The sequence below is a fragment of the Natrix helvetica genome (assembly GCF_964273705.1).
Source record: "Natrix helvetica genome assembly, chromosome: Z".
In the NCBI taxonomy this organism is placed as follows: Eukaryota; Metazoa; Chordata; class Lepidosauria; order Squamata; family Natricidae; genus Natrix; species Natrix helvetica.
In genome coordinates this window covers 2,193,033-2,220,728 of record NC_138554.1, presented here as the reverse complement: position 1 = coordinate 2,220,728, position 27,696 = coordinate 2,193,033, and the positions used below count along the sequence as shown (strand labels likewise).

Genomic DNA, 27,696 nt, shown 5'->3' with positions numbered 1-27,696 from the left:
CATTTTTCTCCCTTTATGACCGTTGCAGGGTCCCCACGGACACGTGGTTTACATTTGGATGCTTGAGAGGGGGTTCCTATTTATGACGATTGCATGTCCTGGAGTCACATGACCCCATTTTGCGACCTTCTGACCAGCAAAGACAACGGGGAAGCCTGATTCGCTTAATAACCATGTTACTAATTTAACAACTGCAGTGATTCACTTAAGAACTGTGGCAAGAAAAAACACAAAACGGGGCAAAACTCACTAAACAAATTTCTCGCTTAGCATCATACATTCTGGGCTCAATTGTGGTCGTAAGTAGTATGACTATCTGTATTGGATTTCTGGCAAACCACAGGCTAACATAGCTCGCTTCCTACAGCGGGGGAACAAGGCGACTTTAATGTGGGTTCTCAAGCTCAGAAATCACCCCCCCCCCAATCAGAATTTCGGTCTACCCACCCACCCACCGCCTCCCATGAGGAATAACAACTGAGATTGTGGTGGCAAACTGTGCAGTACGGAATTCATGATATTAACTTTATCCAATGTTGTCTAAGTTTAGGAATAAGAAGCGCAGACAAACTTTAAAATGCCTTGTCGGTAATTTGACATGTAAATTGTAAACTTACACATTTAATAAATAAACAGTCATGGGACTGGCATGCACTGATTGGCAATATACAGGTTTCATAAACCTTCTCTTCTTCTTTAGAAAGAGGTTGACTCACCCAACTTTGTCCTGCTGGTAGCAACACCTGGTCCTGCTTAACTGCCTTGCAAAACTGGCCTTTCTTTCCTTCCTTCTCTCAATTTTTTTTCCCTTCCTATTTTGTATCTTTTCCGTTAAAGCAGCCGATCCTACAAACGAGAGGGGAACAGAATGAGGAGGATGGCAAGGAAAGAAAAAACAACAACAAATGCACAGGGATAAAATAGGTGGTACCCGCCTCAACAGCAGGGACTGTGAAAGGGATCTAGGACAGGAGTCGGCCACCTGCAGCTCCAGAGCCGCATGTGGCTCTTTCATCACTCTACTGCAGCTTCCTGTCGCCGGTCGTCTCCACAATTGATAGGGCTTTCGGTTAGGACAGGTAGAGGAAAATGGATGCCAAACTAGGAGGAGACTCTATGGTGGGGGAACCGGTTGGCTGCAGAATTGAATCGGGAGGGAGGGGGCTTCCAGTGAGTACATTTGTGGCTCTTTGAGTGTTCTGGGAGAAGTAATGCATAATCACTTAAATATGAGCCATCAGTGTCAAAAAAAGCCAATGTAATCCTAGCCTGAATCAACAGAGGGATAGCATCAAGATTAGGTAAAGTACCATACTTGGAATCCTGCATCTATTTTTGGTCACCACGATATAAAAAAGATGTGGAGACTCTAGAATGAGTACAGAGAAGAGCAACCAAGAGGATTAGAGGACTGGGGGCTAAAACATAGGAAGAACGGTTGCAGGAACTGGGTATGTCTAGTAGTTTAATACAACAAAAAAGGACTTCTTAATTATCTCTTCGTCTTGCTGTGTTTCTTCATTTTTCCAATGTTGTGCAAGGTAATCCTTGCTGGTGTTAAGACGTGTAATACTAATTACATATTTTTCTTATCAATTTTTTCTGATATCATCCCTAATAAAAACAGTTCAGGTTTAAAATCTACACATTTCCCTATTATCTTTTCTAGCTATCTGTGTATTTTTGCCCATTTTTATTTTGCTTTAACACAAGTCCACCACGTATGATAAAATGTGCCCGTTTTTAGATTACATTTGCTAAACGTATTTTTAAACATTTTAGCTAACCCAGCAGGTGGTAAATGCCACCTGTAAAACACTTTATATAAATCTTCTTTATAAGAGGTTGCCATTGTTAATCTCTAGTTCCTTTCCCATTTCTCTAGCTCAGGGGTTGGCAACCCGCAGCTCCGGAGCCGGATGTGGCTCTGGAGCCGCATGTGGCTCTTTCATCCCCCTGCTGTGGCTCCCTGTCGCTGGTCAGCCTCACAATTGATAGGGCTTTTGGTTAGGACAGGTAGAGGGAAAAGGACGCCGCGCTAGGAAGAGACTCTATGGTGGGGGAACTGGGTTTCCAGTCAGCTCCAGATTTGAACATTTAGGACATTTGTGGCTCTTTGAGTGTTTAAGGTTGCTGACCTCTGCTCTAATTCTATGTTATATAGCCGAAGTTCCCGCCCCCCTTTTGCCATTGTGTCTTTTATTTCTTCGCCCTCCATTTTTAAATTTAGTAAGAAGCTATATACCTTCTTAATGAGGGGACTCATCTTAAAGCATCCTGGCTGGGGAATTCTGGGAATCTGTCCACACGTCTTAAAGTATTCTGGAGGGGGGAATTCTGGGAGTTGAAGTCACCCATCTTAAAATGCCCAAGGTTCAGAAATGCACTCACAAGATGGGTTATTAGTAGGTATGTTTGCAGATTTCACAACCCCCCCAAGAACAAAATATGCAATTGTTCATCACACATGCACACACCGACATCTGATCCAGAAAAGGAGACCTCACCTTCCAGCCATTCCCCGCTATTTCAAAAGCCCTCGTGATACGCTGGGTGTTTAACTCCTTTGTCAGCGATCATTCCAGCTTCCAGGAATGAAACTGGCATGAGCTTCTGTGCTCAACCGGTTTGATGGCTTCCTGTTTACCTGACTGATGGGGCTGCTGCTGTCTTGTTCCAGGTACCCGGCTTCTGCCCCTTCGAAAGCAGAACTCAAGTAGCAGGGCAGAAAATCATCTTTTCCCAGCTAGCCAGAGTCAGCACAAAGTGAATTGGCTTTAATTTGCTAAATCCGTGTTTGTCATCCAAGAATATCTCCTGCTTGAGCAGGGGGTTGGACTAGATGACCTACAAGGCAGTGGTGGTTGCCAATTTTTTTTACTATCGGTTCGGGAGCGCTCGTGCACGGTTTCTGCCCACCTCTGCTACAAGGTCCCTTCCAACCTATTCTATTCTATTCGAATTCTGAATTCAATTCTATTCTATTCTGAATTCAATTCTATTTGAGTTCTGAATTCAATTCTATTCTGAATTCAATTCTATTCTGAATTCAATTCTATTTTAATTTTGAATTCTATTACAATTTTAATTCTGAATTCTATACAAATTCTGAATTCTATTCTATTCAAAATTCTATTCTATTCAAAATTCTGAATTCTATTCTATTCAAAATTCTATTCTATTCTGAATTGTATTCTATTTGAATTCTGCATTCAATTCTATTCTGCATTCAATTCTATTCTGAATTCTATTCTATTTGAAATTCTGAATTCTATTCTATTCTAATTTTAATTCTGAATCTATTCAAATTCTTTATTCTTTATTCTATTCTATTCCCACAATGTCCCAGCCAACATACTTAATTCTGGGAATTGAAGTTCATGCATCTTTAAATCTGCAGCAGCAACTTTCTGGAGCAATTTAAGGGCTTCTGGGGTACAAAATTAGACAGAATTGCAAATTATGTTCGGAACCGAATCCAAAAAACGTCAAAAATTGAATGGATTTTGAGCGCCCCCTGACTCGTATTTATGATGTTTGCAGTGTCCCAGTGTTATGTGATTGTCTTCTGGGACCTTCTGACAAGCAGAATCAATGGGGAATCCAGATTCACTTAACAACCATGTTCCTAGGCGAACAACTGCAGTCGTCTAAGCTAATTTTAAATAAAAAATAGAAGCAGTGCCACAGAGCAGTGTAGGGGACCAGCAGTCACATGCAGCTGGGGAACACCACCCCCCATTATTCCCACCCTCAGTTGACTGGGAACTCTGGGAAGTATAATGAGCCGAGAATGAACCTGGTACAGCTATATAACAGTAAGAAATGCTGTTTGGATTTTTGCATTATGTTACTGCAAATGTAACATAACTGGTTACATTTATGGTTAAATGTAACAACCATAAATGGTTATTTATACTGGTTATGTTGAATAGTATATGGGGAGTCCTCCAGTTACGACCACAGTTGGGACCACTGAGAGATGGATGGATGGATGTAGAAAGACAGAGATGGATGGATATAGAAAGACAGAAATGGATGGATGTAGAATGATAGAGATGGATGGATGGATGTAGAAAGACAGAGATGGATGGATGGATATAGAAAGAGAGATGGATGGATGGATGGATGGATGTAGAAAGACAGAGATGGATGGATGGATATAGAAAGACAGAATTGGATGGATGTAGAATGATAGAGATGGATGTATGTAGAAAGACAGAGATGGATGGATGGATATAGAAAGAGAGATGTATGTATGTATGTATGTAGAAAGACAGAGATGTATGTATGTAGAATGATAGAGATGTATGTATGTATGTAGAAAGACAGAGATGGATGGATAGATGGATATAGAAAGACAGAGATCGATGGTTGGATGGATGGATGGACAGACAGACAGACACAGAGACTTGGGGGCTGCTACCTGCCTCCTAAAAACATGTTTCTCCATTTCTCCTTTAGGGAAACATAATATTCTGCCTTTTTAAAAAAATATTTCCCAATACATTTCATTCTTGGGGGGGGGGGGGGCTTCCCACAATGCATAGAGGACTACCTGCATTATTTAATAATACAATACAATACAATAGCAGAGTTGGAAGGGACCTTGGAGGTCTTCTAGTCCAACCCCGTCTAGGCAGGAAACCCTGAACCGTTTCAGACAGATGGCTATCCAACATCTTCTTAAAGACTTCCAGTATTGGGGCATTCACAACCTCTGGTGGCAAGGAGTTCCACTGATTAATTCTCCTCACTGTCAGGAAATTTCTCCCCAATTCTAAGTTGCTTCTCTCCTTGATTAGTTTCCACCCATTGCTTCTTGTTCTGCCCTCAGGTGCCTTGGAGAATAGTTTGACTCCCTCTTCTTTGGGGCAACCCCTGAGATATTGGAACACTCCTAACATGTCTCCCCTGGTCCTTCTTTCTCTTTATCTATTTGTCCTCTGCTAAATTAGAGGCACACCTAAAAACGTCTCTCGAGCTTTCCCCATTAGGGAGCTTCACCAGACCGACTTCTGCCTGACCCAAACCTCAGCCATTTCATTCGCCTCAGCTCAAGCTCCGCCCCCCCTTTTTGCTTTCACCGCCCATAAACGGCGGCAATCGCTTTTCCCGCCTAGAGAGCGCGCGCGCGCGCGAGCAAAGAGGAGGCGTGTCCTCGTCTCCGCGCGCCCCATTCCTGATTGGAGAGTAGAGCTGGGGGCGGGGCTCGGTCTCCACGCGGCCCGCTCCTCATTGGATGGAGCGTTCAGAGGCGTGACTCGGGAGGGCTCCACGCGACTATATAAATAGAGGCAGTAGCGAAACGCGCCCGGCCTGCGTCGGCGGGAGAAAGGAGGCAATGTCGGCGGTGGAAGAGGAGCCCGAGAGCGCAGGGGCGTCGGAGCTGGAGTGCGGCATCTGCTGCATGCCTTATGACCGCTGCGGCCGCGCGCCCCGGCGGCTGGGCGGCGCGCGCGGCTCCTGGAAGCCCTCGCGCTGCCGCCACGTGATCTGCAGCGCCTGCGTCTGCCAGCTGGCGCGCGAGGGCTGGTGGGAGGAGGTCACGTGCCCCTACTGCCGGGCCGTGACCTCCCTCCGCGAACGCGGCAACCTGCTGGCGGCCGGCGTCAGGCGGAGCAGCGGCGGCTGGAGGCGCCGCCTGGTCCTGCCGCCTATCGACGCCGAGCTCTGGCAGCGGGTCGTGCTCCGGGAGCGGGAACCGGAGCAGGCCGGCCGCGTGCAGCGCTTAGCCGGCGACGAAGACCTGGAAGAAGACGAGGAGGAGGAGCAAGAGAGCGGCGAGGACGTGCAATGGCGCCCCTGGCGGACGCTGAAGAGACTCCTCAAGGGAGGCGGCCAAGCGCATGCGCGGGATGGGAGAAGGCGGGCCCGCAGCGGCTCCGGCCCCACGTGGCGGAGGCGGCAACCAATCAACCGTGAGTGTCCTGCGAGGGGTGATGGGAATTGAAGTCCCAGAGAGACTACAGCCTCTTTCTGCTTTATTGGCAGGGGGAATAACACTGGCTCGCAAAAGATTGACAGGCGGTTGGGGGGGGGACGCGTGTTTTGGGGAGGGTCGTGGCCTCAATAGCCCCCCCTCCCCAAGGCAAGAGGGTGCAGCAGCACTTGTTTTAAGCCTTCGAGTCTGGCTTTGCCCCCTGCTGTATTAACAGCTAGAAGGGACCTTGGAGGTCATCTAGTCCAACCCTCTGCTCACGCAGGAGACCCTGTTCTAGGGATTCGAACCGCCGACCTTTCTGATCGACAAGCTCAGCGTCTTAGCCTGCTGAATTTGGCTCAAGCGTTGGGGCTGGCAGAGTTTTTGTGTGCAGCTCCCGGGATTCTTCAGCCAAACAAACAACTTTAAGGTATATGGACTTCAACTCCCAGAATTCCCCAGCTTTGCCCCCCCTCCCACTTTGCTGAAGCCAAGATATATATTACACTTACTGCATACCCACCGTCTATTAAGAAAATTACCCTCCATCACTGATTGAGGAATTCTGGGAGTTGAAGTCCACAAGTCTTAAAGTGGCCATGGTTGGAGACCCCTGATTTAAGACTGGTGGACTTCAACTCCCAGAATTCCCCAGCCAGCTCCTTTTTTCCGTTCGCTGAAGTCAAGATACTTTATGCTTACTGCATACCCACCGTCTATTAAGAAAGTTATTCAACGAATTCTGTAAAGGTACGCTGGCCCTTATTTGTTCTTTCCCTATCCATGCTAAATTCTGCCTTCATTCGGGAGAATGCCTTAAGGAAGCCCAGGATTGGAAAAAGGCTGGGGGGAGGGGGTGTCCCTGGATCACTTGGGGGGGGGGGTATCCATCACATTCAAAATAGTTGGGAGGGGGAATCCTGGGTGGCCACCCTGGAACAGGTGGGATGAAATGCTTGAAGAAAGTGGGAGAGCCCAGCGTAGGCGGTGAGACCCTCAAGTGCAACAAATTCTGTTAGGATTTACCTGCAGCCTGTCTCAACATTTCAGTGATACTGGAAAGCATGTCAATTATAATTGAGGATGGTAAGCTGCCCACGGTTGCTTGAAATGAGACGGAGGCCTGTAAATGTAAATTTAGTTTGCGTCGGCGAGTGTCATTCAACCTGCTTTATATAGTCTATATATCTATGTTTAACTACATAAACATTTTACAATATATTTTGTATTTCATATTTCCAAACTGCCCATCTTCCTCAAAGAGGGGCTCTGTACGATAAAATATATAATAGAAATAAAAATTTAATATTACAATAAAAAAATTAGGGATAGAAATTTCAAAATGATAGACCGAGGAGACATCAGAAGGGGAGAGAAATTCTAAGGTGGCCATTTAATCTTGGATTGTTACAGGTGGGGAAGAGAGTGGCCACCCACTTTGGTTGCTTGGTCCTCTGTGCCCCTACACACAAGGTCACAATTTGGGACCCCTTTGTGGAAGGCCAAGAGAGGGTGGGGGCTATCATTTGTGGGGTAGGATGTTCCACAAAGCTGGGGCAGAGAGTTCTCTTCCTATTGGAGACCTGCCTGTTGATATTTTCCCCTTGGTCTCCTCCCGGTTTATTCCATTTCTCTCACTCTCATTGCATGGCTGTGTCCTGTCTGTTCCCCCCTTCTGATTATACACCCATGTTTTCCTCTCAGTTGCACCTGTTTTATAAGTGATCTTGAGACATCAAGCTTCCCTCAGCAAAAATCAAGATGATTCAGTTAGCTTTCTGTGTATTTTTTTAAAAAATTCTTGACTCACTGGTTCTAAACATGTACTTTTATTTAACACATGCAATGCTTGGGGTTTTAATTAAAATATTCGAGGGTGCTGGGTATTTAGATCTGTGTCCTCCTGCTTTTTAATCGTCAGGGGTGATTCATAAACTTGCAATGAGCTGAACGCTCTGGAAGCAGCCTGCACCTCTTAAGCAGGATGTCTCTCCTAACAAACCTTTATTGACTTACAACATAAAAAAAAACATTCCTGACTTTTAAGCAAGCTGTTGAAAATATGGCTGTTCCCCCCCCCCCCCCAAAAAAAGCATCTGGAGTGGTGGTCTCAACTTTAATAAGAATTAGTGGGCATGTAACTATGGATTAAGGCAATGCATTTTTGTGAATTTGTTGCGATAAAATATGAAAGTTGCTTAATTGCATGACTGATGCGGCATAAAAGCCAGAAAGCTTTTTGCTGCTATTTTATCCCACCTCAGTAACAGTGACTGATGTCAGGAATAAAGTGATAAATAACAATTACTCGGTAGAACAACTGACCTCCAGAAATCGTGAATGCTCCAACACTGGAAGCTTTTGAGAAAAGATTGGATAACAATTTTTCTGAAATAATGCAGGGTTTCCTGCCTCAGCAGGCGATTGGACTAGAAGATCTCCAAGGTCCCTTCCAATTCTGTTATCCTGTTCTATTCTATTTAAACAAGACTGGCGAAAAGGCAAGGAATGGAGGCTCCCTTCTGCTTTGTTTGACAGAAAAAAAGTGTTCAATAAAGGAAAATATTTGTAGCTGAGGGTTGAAATTGAGGGTCTCAAATTGGTGCCCTCTTGAGCTTTGTTGTTTTCTTGCAGACATTTCACAATCAAACTAGGTAACATCATCAGTGCGCGGCAAGAAAACAACCAAACTCCGAGAGCCTCAAGGACACCACAAAAACTTTTCCAGAAGGAAGGCAACTCTCGTTCTCCCAAGCCAGAGTCAACTTCTATCTCTTGGCCACTTGCAACTGTTGAAGAAAAGACGTCAGTCCCATTAGGCAATTCGGTGCATTGTGTTGTATAAAGACATAAGTGTCGAAATGTCTTTAACTTTGCAACTGGACACAAAATCCCCTCCCCCACACCCAAAGCCCAGTTAGAGACAGCCTGACGCCTTCTCTTTAAGGGCCAGAGCAATCACTCCATTTGATCCATAAGAAAAATTGCAGCCGCTTGTAATTGTTAGCCCTTGTTTTGATTTCTGCATTTGGTGGGGAAAATGAAAGGCCCTGGAGGGAAAGAAAGGCCAATCGGGGAATGCTGATCGAGCTCCCATGCAAGCAATTCTTTGGCAGCTAAAGAGATTTCCCGCGTATATTTATTTGGGAGAGATTTGGCTTAACAGGCTAAAATCAGGGAAGCGCAGGTAAGCCTACATTTTGGGGCTGGAAAACCTGGCATCTCCGGGGTTTAGAAAGGCATTCGGTGTCAGGAATTGAACATGTGATGGAGTTAGGCCAAGATGAGGGTTTTGAACACATTTGCGACTGACAATCATCTGTTAAAAATACACATTTTTCTGCAAAGGTGAGAATTTAAACACCTAGCTTTCGAGTAGGCTTGACTTCTCTGCTAACGTCCGCCATTCTTCTCCCCCACAGCCTACGGTTCTGAGACGAAGGACCTGGCCCTCGTGACTTGCTACGTCATCTGAAGACCAACGGTCCCTCTGAACGGATGAACTATTTTGTGGTCGGTTGCATCAAGGGGACCGGCTATCTGGGGAAGGCGGCGGTGCCCTCTCCCTTTGAAATAGTCTTTTTGCGTTATCGTCGACAGTGGCCCAAGAAGTATCGACATAAATTATTTCGCCTTCTCACGGTGAAATGAAGATGGTGATAGAAGTTACAGCGGAGGAAAGAACTCTTCCCCTTTTGGGAAAGTTAAAAGGGCTGATTTTTTTTTTTAAATTCTTCGAAGATGTTGTTTGCCTCCCCTTAAATGTGTTCATAATTTAGACAAACTCGGACATTATTCTCTGGAAGTGCTTCTCCCTCAGATACCCTGGCAAAATGATAACAATCCACGTGACTAAATCTATGCATATATTAAATGAATCCCTTTTTATACGACTTGACACGGGTCATTGATTCCTTGGAGAAGGAGGACAAAGGAGTACTGGGCAATCTATTATCATCCTAGTTTACGGTGTTTTTTCTTCCCATCCGAGGCTGAAATGTTTTGCCCGGCATCTTTCCAACCGACAGAGAACCCGATGAATGTTTAAAACATCATGAAGATTAATTTATATTAATTGCCGCCTCTGGAACGACAGGGCAATGGGCCGTCTGCCCCTGAAGTGGAATGGACGTTTCTGCTAGGAATTTTATTTATTTTTCTGGTTGGATTGGAACCTCCTTCGCATCCAGAGACCTGAAATGAAAAAAAACCCGATCAAATCTGACTTTTAGCAATGTTTCTGGTTTGTTGGAGGATCATCTTTTGTTTGGTTTCTTAGATGAGGAACTGAAATGAAATAGGTCCAAAGTCACAGCAGCTCCCGAGAAAATAACGTCCTTTTCGAAGATAAATGTACCCTTGTGATTGTTTTCGACAAGGTCACTCCGAGTTGTGTCTTTTGTCAGGAGATCCTTTTCTTTGGTTGTACGGATTATGAACTAAAAAAACCCGATCCTTTTTCTGTACATGAAGGGTTTTTGCCTCTGGAGACAGAGATCGCGCGACCTTGTCAGGCGTCGAGTTTCAAACGCTGTATCTATATATTTTTAAAAGAATCCATTTCTGTGAAATGTGTTTTGAAACCCTTCCTAACTTAATATTTATATTCTGCTGTCACCGTTTGGCAGTTGTTAAGTTATTTGATGTTAAATAAAAGACGTAGGATTTTAAAGGTGTGCTGGCGACATGATTGAAAGGGATTCCCTCTGCGGCCGAGGTAGAAACACACCAGCTGGCGTTCTTGCTTTCCATAGTTGGCATCGATAAAATTCCCCGTGCCACGATGGGTCTCCTCCTCCTTTAATAACAGGCGAAGAAAGGAACTATAAAGAATGTTGGAATTGCCACCATCTTCCTGCACCTTCTAGGTTGATTCAGGTGGAGAAGCCCGGCAGGCATTCAGTCCTGATTTCTCCATAGAAAAGATTGCGGCATGCTTCCTCCAGCCATATCCTGTTTGTTCACCACTCCGGACCTATAATCTTCCTCGCCTCGCGTGACCTACCTGCAATGGAGGTGCTACTTTGGGTATGGACTGTGTGGGAGGCCACGGAGTCACTCAACGTGAGGTGACACCCTGGCCCTGGGGCTTTGTGATGGGCCACTTTTTTGCCAACCCCGACCGAGCACGGCGGGATGTGTGACTCAAGCTTTTGGAGGCTAAAAAGAGGCTCTCATTTCCAAACAGCCAATTGGGAAAATGCCTTACGGGTGAAGCTAATTGGACAATCGGCCCCCAGATTTCCGAAGAAGAGACATGAAATTGACAATTTGGGTAGAAATTCGGGGCTGAGGAACGTGTCCTAAAAGCAGCCATTCCTATTTTCAGAGTGCAAAACATAGAGCTGCGTGAGTCCCCACCTTCCTTCCTGGGCTTGCAATTAGCTTTACACATCAAGATGGAAACTTTTAAAGCGATTAATCTGTGGGCTGTGGCTGTAGGACACTTTAACCACGCTCAACCAGTTTTCCCGGCTAATTTTTAAAAATTGTCACCATAGGCTGGCCCCATAATGTGCTACATCAGTTCAAACTGTCCCTTTATTGCTCCAAATTTCCCTAAACGCTCCCTCGTTTCTGGCCAGGTCCCAGAGCAAAGTGATAACACACCTATACACACACACACCCCTCAAGCAGCCTCTGGCTGCAAATAGTCCAGCCCAGCACTGGCTACACCAAGGCTGCTCAGTGGGGCAAACCAAGGAGTTCAGGAAGCAAAGGATCCAATTAATTAGTCCAGAAAGTTCAAAGGTCGGCACTCAACACTTCCGGGACTCTGTATTTGTTCCCAACAAAGGCCCCTCCCTATGTCTCATTCAGCAGGTGTGCCTTCTGAAGAGGGGCGCAGCGCTCTCCTCCTGAGTAGTCTGCTCAGTCTGCGTTGTTCCCACCTTCTCTCCACTCTCCGATCAGGAGGAGGTGGTCCTTGCTCCTCACCTGAGCTCAGTCTCTCTTGTTCATCCTGCCCCTGTTCCTCCCTGTCTACAAGCGGTTCTAATCCTAACTGGCCCTGCCCTTCCCCATTTTCCAACAGGCTCAGGTTCCAGCTCATCTCACCCCCACCCCATTTTGGCAGATTCTGGCTTTGACTCAGTCCTTCAAATAATGGAGCCACCAGAAAAGGCCCTTCTGGGTCTCACCAGAGGGAGCTCCTCAAGAGGAGACCCCTACCGTCCCCTGCATCCCTGCTCTGGTGGGTCACATGGCTGTCACTGGGGGGAGGGTTCAATTGTGGAGCTGACTGGAAAAGCCGTCCCTTGCCATAGAGTCTCCTCCTGGCGTGCTCTGCTTGCCCCGCCCCTAACCGGAAGCTCCTCTCAAAATTGTGCTGACTGGAGATGGAACCACAGCAGAGGGATAAAAGAGCCACGTGCGGCTCCAGAACCGCGATTTGCTGACCCCCTGCCCTAGACAGAAGAGGCGGGTGCAACAGGGCTTACGTAGCCAAGGAAACAGTGCCTTTATTCTGCAAGATTTAAACAAGTGACTCAAAATTTCGGCAACCCGTCCAGGAGTGCAGCTTGGCCTCTTCCCCCTCCCCCACTCCCCAATTTTCCCCCCTCCCCCAAAACTGGCTCGCTTTCACAGGGGGAGGGTGGGCGACGGGGAGAAACAGGCCTGCCCTCCCAAAGCAGGGGCATATCCGGGCAGGCTCCCCCAAAGTTCTGGCTAGAGGGGTGGGGTGGGGGGGCTCCCCAAACAGACCGTGGTACGGGGAGGAGAGTCTCTGCGTTCTCTCCCTCCCCCCCCCCAGCCCCACGGGAAGCCAGGCCCAAAAGAGGGGAAAAGGGGATTAAACATACAGCATGAGTGTGTATACATTATATATATATTCATATTTATAAGAGTCCTTTTGCAGTGCTTCTCGAAAGTTTCGACACTGGGGAGGGGGCAGTAGAGACCCCAAGAGCAGGCTGCCCCCCTCCCCCTCCAAGCCCCACGCGGCCTGGATCCTAGCTCTTCTTTTAAGTTGGCCCCTGTCCCGGAACCGCAAGCCGGGGATACAAACCAGCTCCGTCCTGAGTACCTCTTGGTCAGTCTTAAGTCCGCCGGGGACAGACGGCCGCTGCTCCCCCCCAGCAGGAAGGGGAGGGGCTCAGGAGGAGGAATTCGAATCCGAGGTGGGGAGTCCCCGCTGGGGCAGGAATCACCAGCAGGCCCCAAAGCCGTCACATAATCCGGAAATCAAAAAAGGAGAGGCTGGAGGGCCGTGGGGGGTGGGCCCTGGGGCAGAGGGGGGGTCTGGCTGCCAGGTGGCCCATTTGCCCCCCCCCCTCAGTCATCTATGCAAATCACCTCCCCGCTTTTGGCTTCTTTCTTCTCCAAGCCTTCGCCTTCCTTCTCCTTCTTCACAATCACGGGAGGCCCATTGGCTGCAACAATAGTTTGGGGGGGGGGGATAGAGAGAGAAAAGAAAGAAAGAAAAAGAGGGAGAAAGAAATGGGTGGAAAAAGGAACAGCAAGAAGGGGAGAAAGAGAAAAATAGGAAGAGAAAGAGGGAGGAGGAGAAAAAGAGGGAGAAGGAGAAAAACATAAGGCAAAAGTTTTATCTCTTCCAAATCTCTTAGTAATTCAGATTTATTTATTAGATTTTATATCCTGCCTTTATTTCAGGTAGTCCTCGACGTACAACTTTTCATTGAGTGACCGTTTTGAAGTTACAACGGCACTGTAAAAAGGAGCTTAGGATCATTTTTCACACTTAACGACCGTTGCAGCCATCCCCTGGCTTACGTGATCAAAATTTGGGCGCCTGGCAACAGACTCGAATTTGTGACAGTTGCAGCATCCTGGGGTCACTTGATCCCTTTTGCGACCTCCTGACAAGCAATGTCAATGGGGAAGCCAGATTCACTTAACAACCGTGCCTCTAACTTTACATTTGCAGTGAAGTCACGTCACAACTGCGGCCAGAAAGGTGGTAAAACGGGGCGAAACTCAGTTAACAACTGTCTTGCTTAGGAAATGGAAGTGTTGGACTCGGCGAGGACTCCCTTCCTGCACAATGGTGTTTTGAGTGTTTTCAGAACCATTGGGGGTTTTTGTGCAACCCCCAGCCATGCCCCTGCCTCTTCACACACACACACACACACCCAACTGACCTGTTATGAAGGAGCCGGTTGGCATTTGGCTGTAGTTGGCCCCCAAGGTGGGCAGGCCCCCGCCGGGGGTGGCACCAAAGGAGACCCCAAAACTAGGTGGGGTGGCGTAGGGTCCCGGAGGGAAGGCCTGGGAAAGAAAGAAAACAAGGAAGAGGGAAACCTCAATAGCCATCCTGAGTCACTGCCTTACGAGATGGGCGGCAAAAATAAAGTAAAATCTATCTATATAAAAATGGCTCTGTGTGTGTGTGTGTTCCAGCATAACTCTGGAACGCCTGGGCTGCTGAAATGAAAAGGACTGAATTAAATCTATAGTGTCAAATCACAGTACTTTTGACAGTGATAGAGTGCATTTTGCATTCAAGTTCTGTTAAGATACAGCCTGTTGTGCCTTAAAATGGCTTCTGCTGTACAGCACAGTAGAGTTACTATGGTAACGGCTTCACAGTACTCCACAGAGGGGCTACCTCTCATACAGGATTGGGATAAATACATACCCGGGCATGGCCGGGTTATCTCTAGTAAAATAATAAAACAAATTTTGTTCCAATCGCCCTGCAGATGAAAAGCTAGCGGAAAACGAGCAAGAGGGACTCCCCCAACCATCCTCTCCTGCAAGCCTGCACGGATGAGGTTCCCTAGTTTGGTCATGAAACGTCTGCAAAAAAACCATGCAGCTCAGAGAGCACGCAGAACTCCACAAGTCCCTTCTCCCTTCTCCTCCTCTCCACAGACCTCACTCCCTTCTAGCACTGATGAGGTTCCTTAGTTGGGTCACGAAACGTCTGTAAGAAAAAGCACCCTCCTCGGAGAGCACCCCACAAAACAAGGTGATATCATGTGGACACGCCGTCTGTTAATTTCAGGGGAACAGAGGTTGTGGGGAGGGTGGAGAGAGAGAGAGAGAAAACGAAGGTTGGCATTTACCGGAACAGTCTGGGTTTCGTTCCCCTTGCTTGCTAAGCGGCTCAGGATGCTGCGCTCGGACATCTGAAGCCGGGCGGCGATCGGAGGGATGCGGGAAAGCGTGGCCGGCAGGCGGGTCACGTCGGCCTTCATGTCGCTGAGCAGCTCCTCCAGCTGGTTCAGCACTGGCCCAGCCGCCCAAAAGAAGAAGGAGACAGAAGAGAAAGCAAAATCCATCAGATGACCTTTCCTGGCTGGCTAAAACTCCCTGGACATGACCTTCCTTCCCAATCTCAATCGGGAATAGAGCTGGAAGGGGACCTCGGAGGTCCTCTAGCCCAACCCCCTGCTCAGGCAGGAGATCCCATGTCAGACAAACAGGTGTTTCTAGTCTCTTCTTAAAAACGCCCAGCGTTGGAGCTCCCCCAACTTCTGGAGGCAGGCGGTTCCACTGATTAATCTCAGTTCTATATTCTATAGAACCACAGGGTTGGAAGGGACCTTGGAGGTCTTCTAGTCCAACCCCTTGCTCAAGCAGGAGATCCTATCCCTGTTCACTCTCTTCTTAAAAACCACCAGTGATGGAGCCCTTGGCTAAGTGTTTTTCGGGGGAAGGGGCTTGAACCTGAAAGCCCATCATCCACCAAGCTGTAAGGAGTGACCAAAAACAAGCCAGAAAGCAGGAGATACAGGCGGTCCTCAACTTACGACCATAATCGAGCCTCTTGCTAAGCGAGACATCTGTTAAGCGCATTTTGCCCCATTTGACTGCCTTTCTTGCCAATCGGCGTTAAGCGAATCCCTGCCGTTGTTCAGTTAATACAATACAGTCGCTAAGTGAATCTGGCTTCCCCCATTTGACACTGCCTGTCAGAAGTTCCCCAAAGGGGATCGCATGACACACACACACACCCGGGGACACTGCAACCGTCATAAACGTGAGTCGGTTGGCAAGCAATCTTGAATTTCGAGCACTCGACCCTAGGGAAAGCAGCAACGGTCGTAAGCATGAAAAACAGTCCCTTTTCTCCGCACCGTTGTAACTTGGAACGGTCACCAAATGGAATGTTGTAAGTCAAGGACTACCAGGGGTTTTGTTCGAAGAGAATTAAAAGGCCCCAAGGCTAAACCACAGGTGATACTCACGTGATGAAATTGACGAGAGAAATTTGACAGGGAAACAAAATCACGAGATTTTCGAGAAATGCACCCGAATTTTATGCAGCCGCTGATATGTATCTAGATCTATGATGCGTGCGTGCATAGGTTTGTGTGTGTAGAGTGATGCAGTGGCCTAGATGTGGAGCTCTTGCCTCACACTCAGGAGTTGGATCCTAGGTAGAGGCAGATATTTCTCTTTCTGGGCAGAATGAGAATATATCTGATGAACAAAACTCTGCATTGGCAACAGGGAAGGGCATCTGGCCAGTAAACACACAGTTCCATTCACTTGACCAAGATTTCACCCCGCGAGGGAATATGGGGTCGTTAAATGATGATGATACATATACATACGTATACATATATATATGAGGCATGACATTTTGATGGGGACAACAGTGAAATCAGGACAACTCACAATACTCGGTGAAACGGATGCAAGGCAGACTTGAAGGGCGCCAAGCTAGATATCCCAGAAGCACCTGGTTTCTAACCCAATGATATTTTCTGGCTGTTTTATGTTTGACAGCAAATGTGTTTTGTTTTCTACCCCGAGATGCTCATTCCAGAGTTATTTTGGGTTGGTGGGCGGGAGGGAGAGTGGCATTCAGCAAGCGAGGGAGGAGGAGGAGAAAAAATGGGGAGTAGATTTGAGAGCCCTTCAAAAAAAAACAGAGAATTCTCCTGAGATACTTGTGGGATACTCGGCGGACAGACGGAAGCAGAGAAAGAGAGAGCAAAGATACACAGAGGAGGACCAAGGAGACAACCACACACCGTGGCTTTGCTCAGCACAACCGCACTTTAATGGATTCAGAGGAGAAGGGGGATACAGAAGGACCACGCACGGAGGCCGGGGGGGGGGGATTGTGGTAGTGGGTGGGAAGGGGGAGGAGTCACGTGGACCGTCCTTGCCGCGCCCGCCTACCCGCCCGCCTCTTACCCTTGTGCAGGACGGCGTTGGCGGGCTTGTTGCCGGCCAGAGACTCCTTGGACAAGTGCTGGTGGCTCTCGGCCAGACACTCCACCTCGGCAAAGCGGGTGTTGAGGGCCATGGCCGGGTGGCTGGGGTCCTGTGTCATGTTCAGGTAGGCGGCCCGGCGGAGCTGCTCTTCGATCACCAAGGCCTGTTCCAGCAGCTGCAATGGTTTTATTGGCATTTGAATGACTTCCGTGTTTTGACGTGTCATTTGAATGTAGGCCGATTAGGGTACATTCAAAGTGAGAATCAATACAATACAATACAATACAATAGTAGAGTTAAATAAATAAAGTTATTCTATTCAATTCTATATTAATTCTATTCTATTTCTACTCTATTTCTATAACACTTCTTATTCTTTCTATTCTATTCTATATTAATTCTATTCCTTCTATTTCTATTCTTTTCTATTCTATTAATTCTCTTCTCTTCTATTTTTATTATATTTCTATTCTATTCTCTATTCTATTTCTATTCCACTTCTATTCTTATTCTTTCTATTCTTTTCTATTCTATTCTATATTAATTCTATTTTTCTATTTCCATTTTATAATTCTATTATTTTCTATTTCTATTCCATTGTTTCTATTCTTTTTTATTCTATTCTATTTCTATTCTAATTTTATTCTGTTAATTCTAAATCAAGTCTATTCTATTCAGCAGGTGGTTGGACTAGAAGACCTCCAAGGTCCTTTCCAACACTGTTATTCTATTCTATTCCTATTCTATTCTGAATTCTATTCTATTCTGAATTCTATTCTATTCTATTCATATCCTATCCTATCCCGTTAAATTTCTATTGTATTATATTCTTATTTATATTCCATGCCATGCCATATTTTCTTTTCTATTCTATTCTAAGAAATGAATAGGTGAGGAATAGGAGGAAACGGGGAGAAGGCAGAAATAATCCCTCCCTCTAAAGCTGAAGGGGAGGTCCTGCTTTCTCCTCTGCTACCCCCCTCCCCCCTCCCCTTAAGGGATTCGCACCTTGAACCGTCTGGCCAGGAACTTGTTCTTCATCTCCAAGAAGTTCCCCTTGTTGGCTTCGCTTTTGAAAGGCTCGTTGATGATGGCAAACTGATTGTCGTTCTGGATGTCCTGCCAGCGAGCGTAGCCGTGTCTGCGGGCGGTGGGGTTAAGGAGTGGTCCCCTTGTGGCAAGCAGGAGAGAGACCCCAGGAGCTCAGAGGTGGGGGGATCCGAGTCGCATCCGAGCACCTCAAGGATGACTCCTATTTCCTTTTTCACCCGGCCCCTGAAGGCCAAATCCATTTTTCCCCAGCGAAACCTCCCATCCTATTCTCCCATCTCCCTTATTCCCTCTCCCTCACATACACACACACCTGTCTACCTGCTGGCCGGATAATCTGAAGAATCTACAACTTTGGAAAAGGAAAATGGGGGGGGGGGGGAGGGAGGGAGGGAGGGGCAAATTAATCCCTTAGGCACCTGTTGCCCGATCCAGGTGGATGGGCAGAAATGACTGTGGACGGTGTGCATGTCTGAACAGTGGAGAGGGAGGGGAGGAGGCTGAATTCCTGCCTCAGGGGAAGGGCAGCTATGGCGGGGGTCCTTCGTGCTTTCTGAGCTTGGGGGTTTTCTTGCAGACGTTTCATGACCCAACTAGGGAACATCATCAGAGCTAGCTAACCTCAATCCCTTGCAGCACTGAGGATGTTCCCTAGCTGGATCATGAAACGCCTGCAAGAAAACCACCCAGCTCAGAGAGCACCAAGGACCCCACACTTCAACCCTGAGCTACGGAGGTTCTCTTGTGTCAGGCACCTCTGGAGCGGAAACTGGCACCTGAGACCCGGGGGATGCGGCCCACTCCCACTCCAGACACTTTCTAAAGAGCTCGGCTTCTTGCAGGAAATAAGTAGACCAGCCACCAGCAGGGTCTACTATGCCGGGAGCATGAAAGCTGGCTGGGAGACTTTGAGCCAGTCACCAGGAGACTGGGAATTCTAGTCCTGCCTTAGGCATGAAAGCTGGCTGGGAGACTTTGAGCCAATCACCAGGAGACGGGGAGTTCTAGTCCTACCTTATGCATGAAAGCTGACTGGGTGACTTTGAGCCAATCACCAGGAGACGGGGAGTTCTAGTCCTGCCTTAGGCATGAAAGCTGGCTGGGTGACTTTGAGCCAATCACCAGGAAACGGGGAGTTCTAGTCCTGCCTTATGCATGAAAGCTGGCTGGGTGACTTTGAGCCAATCACCAGGAGACGGGGAGTTCTAGTCCTGCCTTAGGCATGAAAGCTGGCTGGGTGACTTTGAGCCAATCACCAGGAAACGGGGAGTTCTAGTCCTGCCTTATGCATGAAAGCTGGCTGGGTGACTTTGAGCCAATCACCAGGAGACAGGGAGTTCTAGTCCTGCCTTAGGCATGAAAGCTGGCTGGGAGACTTTGAGCCAGTCACCAGGAGACAGGGAGTTCTAGTCCTGCCTTAGGCATGAAAGCTGGCTGGGAGACTTTGAGCCAATCACCAGGAGACGGGGAGTTCTAGTCCTGCCTTAGGCATGAAAGCTGGCTGGGAGACTTTGAGCCAATCACCAGGAGACAGGGAGTTCTAGTCCTGCCTTAGGCATGAAAGCTGGCTGGGAGACTTTGAGCCAATCACCAGGAGACGGGGAGTTCTAGTCCTGCCTTAGGCATGAAAGCTGGCTGGGTGACTTTGAGCCAATCACCAGGAGACGGGGAGTTCCAGCCCTGCCTTATGCATGAAAGCTGGCTGGGTGACTTTGAGCCAGTCACCAGGAGACAGGGAGTTCTAGCCCTGCCTTAGGCATGAAAGCTGGCTGGGTGACTTTGAGCCAATCACCAGGAGACAGGGAGTTCTAGCCCTGCCTTATGCATGAAAGCTGGCTGGGAGACTTTGAGCCAGTCACCAGGAGACTGGGAGTTCTAGCCCTGCCTTATGCATGAAAGCTGGCTGGGTGACTTTGAGCCAATCACCAGGAGACAGGGAGTTCTAGTCCTACCTTATGCATGAAAGCTGACTGGGTGACTTTGAACCAATCACCAGGAGACAGAGAGTTCTAGTCCCACCTTACACATGAAAGCCGGCTGGGTGACTTTGGGTCAGGGCGATTTGCAAGCTGTCGCCCAGTTCTCTCTCAAGGTGGTATCCTTGCCCCCTCTCACTTCCCCACCATGGTCTGTTCTCCATCTTCATCCCAAGTCGTGGGCACACACGCACACACACTCTCACTCATGACCCCTGCCCCTTTTTTCCCTCAAGCCAAAGGATACAGGACGATGCCTGCCAGGAGCCAGTAGTCATGTCGGCGGTGCCAAATTTCGTTGAGCTTGCTGGAGGAGATGGCAGCTCGCTCTTCGTTCTGCCAGAGGGTGTGGAGTTCTAGTTGGAAAGAGAGATGGGAGAAAAATCTTCACCCGTCGGTCAGAGAAACCCGCTAAAGCCTCCGTTTCTCCCCAGGAGGTTGATGGACAGGTGACATGTCCAACAATCTGCATTCTTTCCCCACCAAGACTGCATTTTGCCCACGTTGACAGCTAGTCCTCGATGTAGGGCCACAGTGGAGCCCTCAAGTTTCTGTCGCTAAGCGAGACAGTCGTTAAGCGAGCTTTGGCCTGTCTGACCACCTTTCTTGCTGCCGTTGTTAAGCGAATCGTTGCCGTTCGCATAACGGTCGCTAAGGGACTCCGACTATCCCCATTGATTTTGCGTGTCAGAAGGACCCCGTGACCCTGGGATACGGTGACCGTCGTAAATAGGTGGTTGACAACCACCTGAATTTTGATCACCTGACCACGGGGACGCTGCGACGGTCGTAAATGCGAAACACGGCCCTAAGTCACTTACTCTTAAGGTTGCTAAAAGCAAGAAAAACGGAGAAAGGAGAAGAACGAAAAGAAATGTCTAAAGGCAACATAGTAGCCAAGCGATGGAACAAGGGAATAAACCATGAAAGAAACAAGAAAACCACGATCGGATCTCTGCAGCGCCCAGCCGACATCCTACCTGTGAAGCCACCGTCCGCAATGTTGAACATAAACCGGGGTTTCTCCATCCGGTCTTCCCTCTTCCCGTTATTCCGGTTCTCGTCGCGGAGACTGCCAATTTTCGATTCCTTGGCCGTCTCTCGCTCAGCTTTCACATCTCCTTTGAAGACAAATATATATATATATATGATGAGACCTAAATAGCTTGAACTAGATCTATACTAGTCTCCCTTTATTTATTTATCAGCACAAATGCAACACAAACGTAACAAGGCAACATAAAAGAAATGGCTTTCTGCCTGGATGGCTCCTAGCGTGAGCCGAAAGACAGAAAAGGGAAACAGTATGCTCCCTCCCATATTTGGGCATACCAGGGGTTGTGACACCATACCTACGTACATACATATGTGTGAGTGTGTGTGTGTGTGTGTGTGTGTGTGTGTGTGTGTGTATCCACACACATATATATAGTTTTTTTAATAGCATCTGCTTTTCCGTTCCTCGGTTCCCACCTCTTTTTCAGAGAAAGCCCCACCCAGATTCTCCCACCCCCCAAAGCTGTAGTCTGCCGGGAGTGTGGACTACATGGGATACCCCCTGCAGAAGGCAGCCAATGGCGAGAGGGGAAAGGATGGAAGGGCCAGATGGCGCGATTGGTTCTCTTTGTTATGGCCCGCCAGCGGCCAAAGAGCTGGTGGCAGATTCAGACAGTGAGGAGGTTGGGGAGGAACCTGGGCCAGTCCTGGAGTCTGGGGAAGGCTCTGAGGAGGGCTCTGTGTCGGAGGCAGAGACGGGGCCGAGGCCGTCTGACAGTGATCAGCTGCTTTCATAGACATCTGTGAGGCAGAAGAACAGCCTGTTCCCAATGTGCGCATGCGCAGAACTGCCAGGAGAAGGCAACAGCTAAGAAACCACGGCGGACTCGGGAGTAAAGCCACAGGTGGACATTCAATGGCTCCTCCCATAGGAAATAAAAGAGGAGCAACAGGGGAGTGGAGTTTGCAGGAGACCATTAGTTCCATTCATTAGGGTGAAGAACTGCTGCTGACTTCTTGCCAAGGAATTGCTGCTACAGCGTGGAGTTTAGAAGATATCGGCCTGGCAGCTCTCCAAGCCTGATCAAGGTCCATAGTTGTGAAATCTCATGAGAGACTTATTTGTCGGGACTTTGCTGGAGAGGAATTCTTTTTAAATTAAATAAAAGAGGTTTAATCTGGACGATGATTCAGCTTCATGATCTTGGAAAGCCCAGGTCAAAACAGTCTTGTCCTACCTATCAAAACCGTTGTGACTACCCCTGCCCAGCTTTGGGGTGTCTCATGGAGAACCCAAGACCAACTAAAACTAAATCAGGGGTATCCAACCTTGGCAACTTTGAAGACTTGTGGACTTCAACTCCCAGAATCCCCCAGCCAGGAAGGGGTTTCCCAGAATTCAGCATGGACAGGACAAGAACACTTTATTGCATTTTTTGTGATAGGATAACTTTCTTAATAGATGGTGGGAATGCAGTCGACGTAATATATCTTGACTTTAGTGGGGGGGAAAGAGCGGGCTGGGGGAATTCTGGGAGTCGAAGTCCACAAGTCTTAAATCAGGGGTCTCCAACCTTGGCCACTTTAAGACATTGTGGACTTCAACTCCCAGAATCCCCCAGCCAGGAAGGGGTTTCCCAGAATTCAGCATGGACAGGACAAGAACACTTTATTGCATTTTTTTGATAGGATAACTTTCTTAACAGATGGTGGGTATGCAGTAAGTGTAATATATCTTGACTTCAGCAAAGTGGGGGGAAAAAGAGCTGGCTGGGGAATTCTGGGAGTTGAAGTCCACAGGTCTTAAAATCCCCAAGATTGGACGCCTAACCTAGATGCTTGTCTCACCACCTCTTCCCAGCCAGGGCGCAGGATTGCTCACCCAACAGCTACAACAGCCCCTGGTGCAAATCCTGCCGTTGCAGGAATTCCTCCCTCGCACGTCTGCCAATCCTTCCTCCAGGGCACGTTACCTTTCTTGGGCTCCTGAGTTTCTCCCTCCACCTTTTCCTTGCTGTCATCGCTCTCCGTGGATTTTTCCTCCGCCACCAGCTTCTCCAAGTCAGCATCTGGAAACAAGGGGAGGAACAAATGAGGGGAGGGAAAGGGGACAGAAAAATCCCACTTTGAGGCCACGGTGATTTGCACAGGTTGGGGGGGGGAGGGGGAAGTGTTGCTGCGTTTCTTCTAACACCTTTTTATATTGAAACCTTTATTTAAAATGTTCTTTGTCTTGTTTTGTCTCGGTTACATTTTTTTCCTTGTGGATGTTGTTTTCATCTTCTGAATAAAATAAAAATTGTAAAAAAAAAAAACCAAAACTAAATACAATTTTGTCCCAAAGGTGCTTTTTTCTTTTTTTTTTTTTTTTTTTTTTATTAAAAGAGTTTTGTACAAACAAATTTTCCCCCTTTTCACCCCCCCCCCTCCATACAATATAAATCTCATACAAATGCTATACCCCCCCGCAAAAATTCACATTCAAATATTATACCAAACACTTTACCCCCTCCCCACCCCCCATCTTAAAATAGATTACTCATAACCCCTCTCCTCCCAACAAAAACTATAGAGATTAGTCTTAAATTAATAATAACACATTGATCATTTTCTAAGCTAATTTAACATCTATAACTCTTAATATAAATTTCTCCTAGCCTAACAATGTTTCATTAGTCCCATCTTCTAATTTATTCATACATATATATTGCCCCACCCTCCACCCTAACCCTCCCCCACCTCCCGCACAAACCCACCCCCCTGACTTCCGCTGTATACCACTCTAATAATTCCAAACATCCCATATACTATTTACTCTGATCATCTATCGGTCTAAACATTCTTACCTAAAGGCTAGATAATAACTCCTAGTCTGGTATTTATTCTGTATATAATCAATCCATTTTGCCCATTCCTGTGTGTAATCCTCCTGTTTCTGAGCTTTTAAGAAAGCTGAAATTTTTGCCATTTCAGCGAACCCCGCCACCTTCTGAATCCATTGATCAATTGTTGGCAAAAAATCTTTTTTCCAATGTTGCGCAATCAACAACCTAGCTGCTGTAACCATATACAAGACCAATTTTGTTTCCCCTTTGGTAAAATCCTTAACTATACCCAATAAAAACATTTGTGGAGTGAATTGTATTCTTTTCTTAAATACATTCTGCATAACCCACCATATTTTTATCCAAAAAGCTTTAACCTTGTTGCAAGTCCACCATACATGAAAAAAGGTAGCATCTAGACACCCGCATCTCCAACATTTTGGTTGAACATTTGGGTACATGCATGATAATTTTTTAGGATCTAAATACCATCTGTAAAACATTTTATAAAAATTCTCCCTTAAATTCTGTGACTGTGTAAATTTAACATTCTGAACCCATATTTTTTCCCACGTTTCCAACATAACCACTTCCCCAAAATTCTGAGCCCATTTAATCATACAATCCTTAACCAATTCACTTTCTGAGTCTCTTTCTAACAGTACATTATATATTCTTTTAACTTGTTTTGGACCAGTCTCTTTTATCTGCTTAATCAGTTCCACTTCTTTATCCATAAAGCCGACCCTGTGATCTTCTTCCCATCTCTTCTGAAGCTGTATGTAATGTAACCAATTTAAAGTAATTCCTTCTTCCAACAGCTGTTCCAAAGTTTTTAACTTCCATTCGCCCCCATCAGCAATAAGCACATCTTTATATAAACAACCCCCGAGTGACTTAATATTCATAATCCCCATGGTGTCTGCAAGATCCAACCAAAGCGGTATTTTATAATCCCAATTGGGCCGGTGCTTCTTCCATATTCTCATCAAGGCACTACGGAGAACATGGTTGTTGAACACTTTATCCACCCTGTCTTCATAAAAAAGATATGCATGCCATCCCAGAACAAGATCATGGCCTTCTATATTGAGCAATTCCATTTTTGTTTTCCCAAACCAATCTGCTACATGCGTTAATACCGCAGCTTCATAATACAATCGAAGGTTTGGGAGTCTGAGGCCACCTCTTTCACGTGTATCTTGCATAATCTTCATCTTTACTCTCGGTTTTTTCTCCTTCCAAACAAATTTATTTAATGTTGTTTGCCAATTTAACAAGGTTTTATCTGACTTGAGCACCGGAATCATCTGGAATAGAAAGATAAATCTAGGTAGAATGTTCATTTTAATTGCTGAGATCCTTCCAAGCAAAGACAATTGTAACTTTTTCCACGCTTCAAGATCTTTCTGTATCTTTTGCCACAACACTTCATAGTTATTTGAGAAAAGTTTTGTGTTTGATTCTGAAATTTGTATTCCTAAATATTTAACTTTAGAAACTATTTCAAAACCTGCTAAACTTACAAGTCTCTTTCTTTGAGTCTCTGTCATGTTTTTAACCATCATTTTCGTTTTGTTTTGATTTAGTCTAAACCCAGACACCATGCCAAATTCTATTATGATATTTTTCATCTGGATTATTGATTTCAAAGGATGTGAAAGGGTAACAACCAGATCATCGGCGAATGCTCTAGTTCTGTATTCCTTTTGCCTGATAGCTATGCCATCTAAGGATTTTGAGTCGCGAATTGCGTTCAACAAGACTTCCAAAGTTAAAATAAATAACAATGGGGATAATGGGCAACCTTGTCTTGTGCCTTTTTGTATCTCGAAAGTTGTTGACAAATTTCCATTAATAATAAGTTGTGCATTTTGTTGCTGATAAATTGCTCCAATCGCCTGCCGCAATCGTGGTCCCATATCCATCTTTTCCAAAGTCTTGGTTAGAAAGTTCCAATTCACTCGATCGAAGGCCTTCTCTGCATCCAAGAAAACCAGCACTGCAGAGATCTGCTTATTCTTATCAAGATAGTCAATTAAATCTATGAGTTGCCTTACATTCTCCTTCATATGTCTGCCTTCAATAAATCCTGCTTGATCATGATGAATAATCTCTTGAATAACCGGCATCAATCTGTTGGCTAATACTTTAGCAAATATTTTATAATCTGTGTTCAGAAGAGATATCGGCCTGTAATCCTCTGGTTTCTTAGGGCCCTCTTTATCTTTAGGTATCAATGAGATAAAAGCCGCTTTCCATGAGAGAGGTATTTTACCTCCTTGTTGTATATTACAAAATAGTTGTGTAAGATATTCAATCATTTCCAGTTGTAAAGTTTTATAATACATTGCAGTCAAACCATCAGTCCCTGGAGCCTTAGCTAATTTAAGTTGATTTATAACTAAAGTGATCTCATCAGCGGTTATAAGACGTTCCAAATTTGCCTTTTGAAGCACAGAAATTTTTGCAACCCTTTTTCCTTCCAAAAAATCATCTATTAACTTGTTCTGTATATTATCCTGTACATATAGCTTAGTATAATAGTCCACAAATGATTTTTTAATCAACTCTTGTTGATATACCATCTTCCCTCGAAACTCAATTTTATCAATAATTCTATCATTCATATTCCTTCTCAAAGTATATGCTAACCATCTACCAGGTTTATTAGCGTTGGCAAAGGTGTTATGTTTAGCAAATTGCAAATTGGTTGCTGTTTGTTCTGCTATAAGCATCTGAAATTGATCTTTCAACAGCTTTAGCGCCATCTGGAGCGCCTGGTCATTCGGGTTTATTATAAGCAGCTGTTCTTTACGTTTTATTTCATCTTCCAATTCCATTCTCCTTTTCTGTCTAATTTGTTTGTGTTTAAAGTTCATATGTATCAGGACCCCACGCATATAAGCTTTACTTGCATCCCAAACTATTTCAATGGGAGTGCCCTTATTCATATTAAAACTGAAAAATTCCTTCATGTGTTTTTTAAGTTCATCAACATTTTTTTCATATCTAAATAAATTTTCATTTACTCTCCAAGATCTTCTTGGCCTCATCCCTAATTCAATTTGTAACCACACCGGACTATGATCGCTAAGTGACCTGGCGAAAATCTTGGATTTCTTGGCTTTAGGAAGTAGATCCGGTGTTAACAAAAAGAAATCAATCCTTGAAAAGGATTTATGTCTATCTGAGTAGAAAGAAAAATCCATCTCATTTAGATGTTGTGTCCTCCAAACATCTTTTAATTTCAAATCGTCTTGTAAATCAAAAAAAGCCTTTGGTAATTTGGTAGTAAATTTCGTCTTTGTACTCTTGTCTATCTTTGGAGAAATCACTCCATTCCAGTCTCCCATTATTAGAATACTCTTAAAGTTCCAGTCTAAAATTTTTAAATGGAGCATCTTATAAAAACTTTCTTGGCATTGGTTAGGAGCATATATTCCTAGCACCAAAATGGAACCGAAGTCTGTATCAAATTGAATTGCTATATATCTACCAGCGTCATCTGCCTCTATAACTTTAGTTGAAAATCTTTTATTTATATATATCACCACACCATTTTTCTTTACCAAATCAGAGGCAGCATAAAATGTTCCCAGTTTTGAATTCACTAAGTACTTCTGGTCTTGCAGCCTAATATGAGTCTCTTGAAGGCAAACAACATCATTATTAAATTGCTTCAAATAATAAAATATTTTTTTCCTTTTTTGTGGAGAGTTCATTCCATTCACGTTCCAAGATAATAGCTTAAGCATCTTTAGATCTGGTCTGAAGCGCTGAAAGCATTTGC

The 27,696-nt window shown here is 45.8% G+C and overlaps 2 protein-coding genes across 2 annotated transcripts in view; one reads left to right on the top strand and one right to left on the bottom strand.

The window, feature by feature from the left end:
* Positions 1–5,338: 5,338 nt before the first annotated feature.
* On the top strand, positions 5,339–10,595 carry LOC309382206 (RING finger protein 227-like). The gene is made up of 2 exons (XM_081933788.1): positions 5,339–5,921; positions 9,346–10,595. The coding sequence occupies exons 1-2, from the start codon at positions 5,345–5,347 to the stop codon at positions 9,396–9,398; spliced, it is 630 nt and encodes a 209-aa protein (XP_081789914.1). The 5' UTR covers positions 5,339–5,344; the 3' UTR covers positions 9,399–10,595.
* A 1,774-nt stretch (positions 10,596–12,369) lies between these two features.
* Positions 12,370–27,696, bottom strand: part of LOC309381418 (chromodomain-helicase-DNA-binding protein 3-like) — a 107,616-nt gene continuing 92,289 nt past the window's right edge. The window contains 8 exon segments of the mRNA XM_081932382.1: positions 12,370–13,296; positions 14,026–14,152; positions 14,953–15,116; positions 17,036–17,231; positions 18,065–18,197; positions 20,330–20,438; positions 21,063–21,203; positions 23,052–23,147. Of these exon segments, the coding sequence (XP_081788508.1) occupies positions 13,199–13,296; positions 14,026–14,152; positions 14,953–15,116; positions 17,036–17,231; positions 18,065–18,197; positions 20,330–20,438; positions 21,063–21,203; positions 23,052–23,147 (1,064 nt within the window). The 3' untranslated portion in view covers positions 12,370–13,198.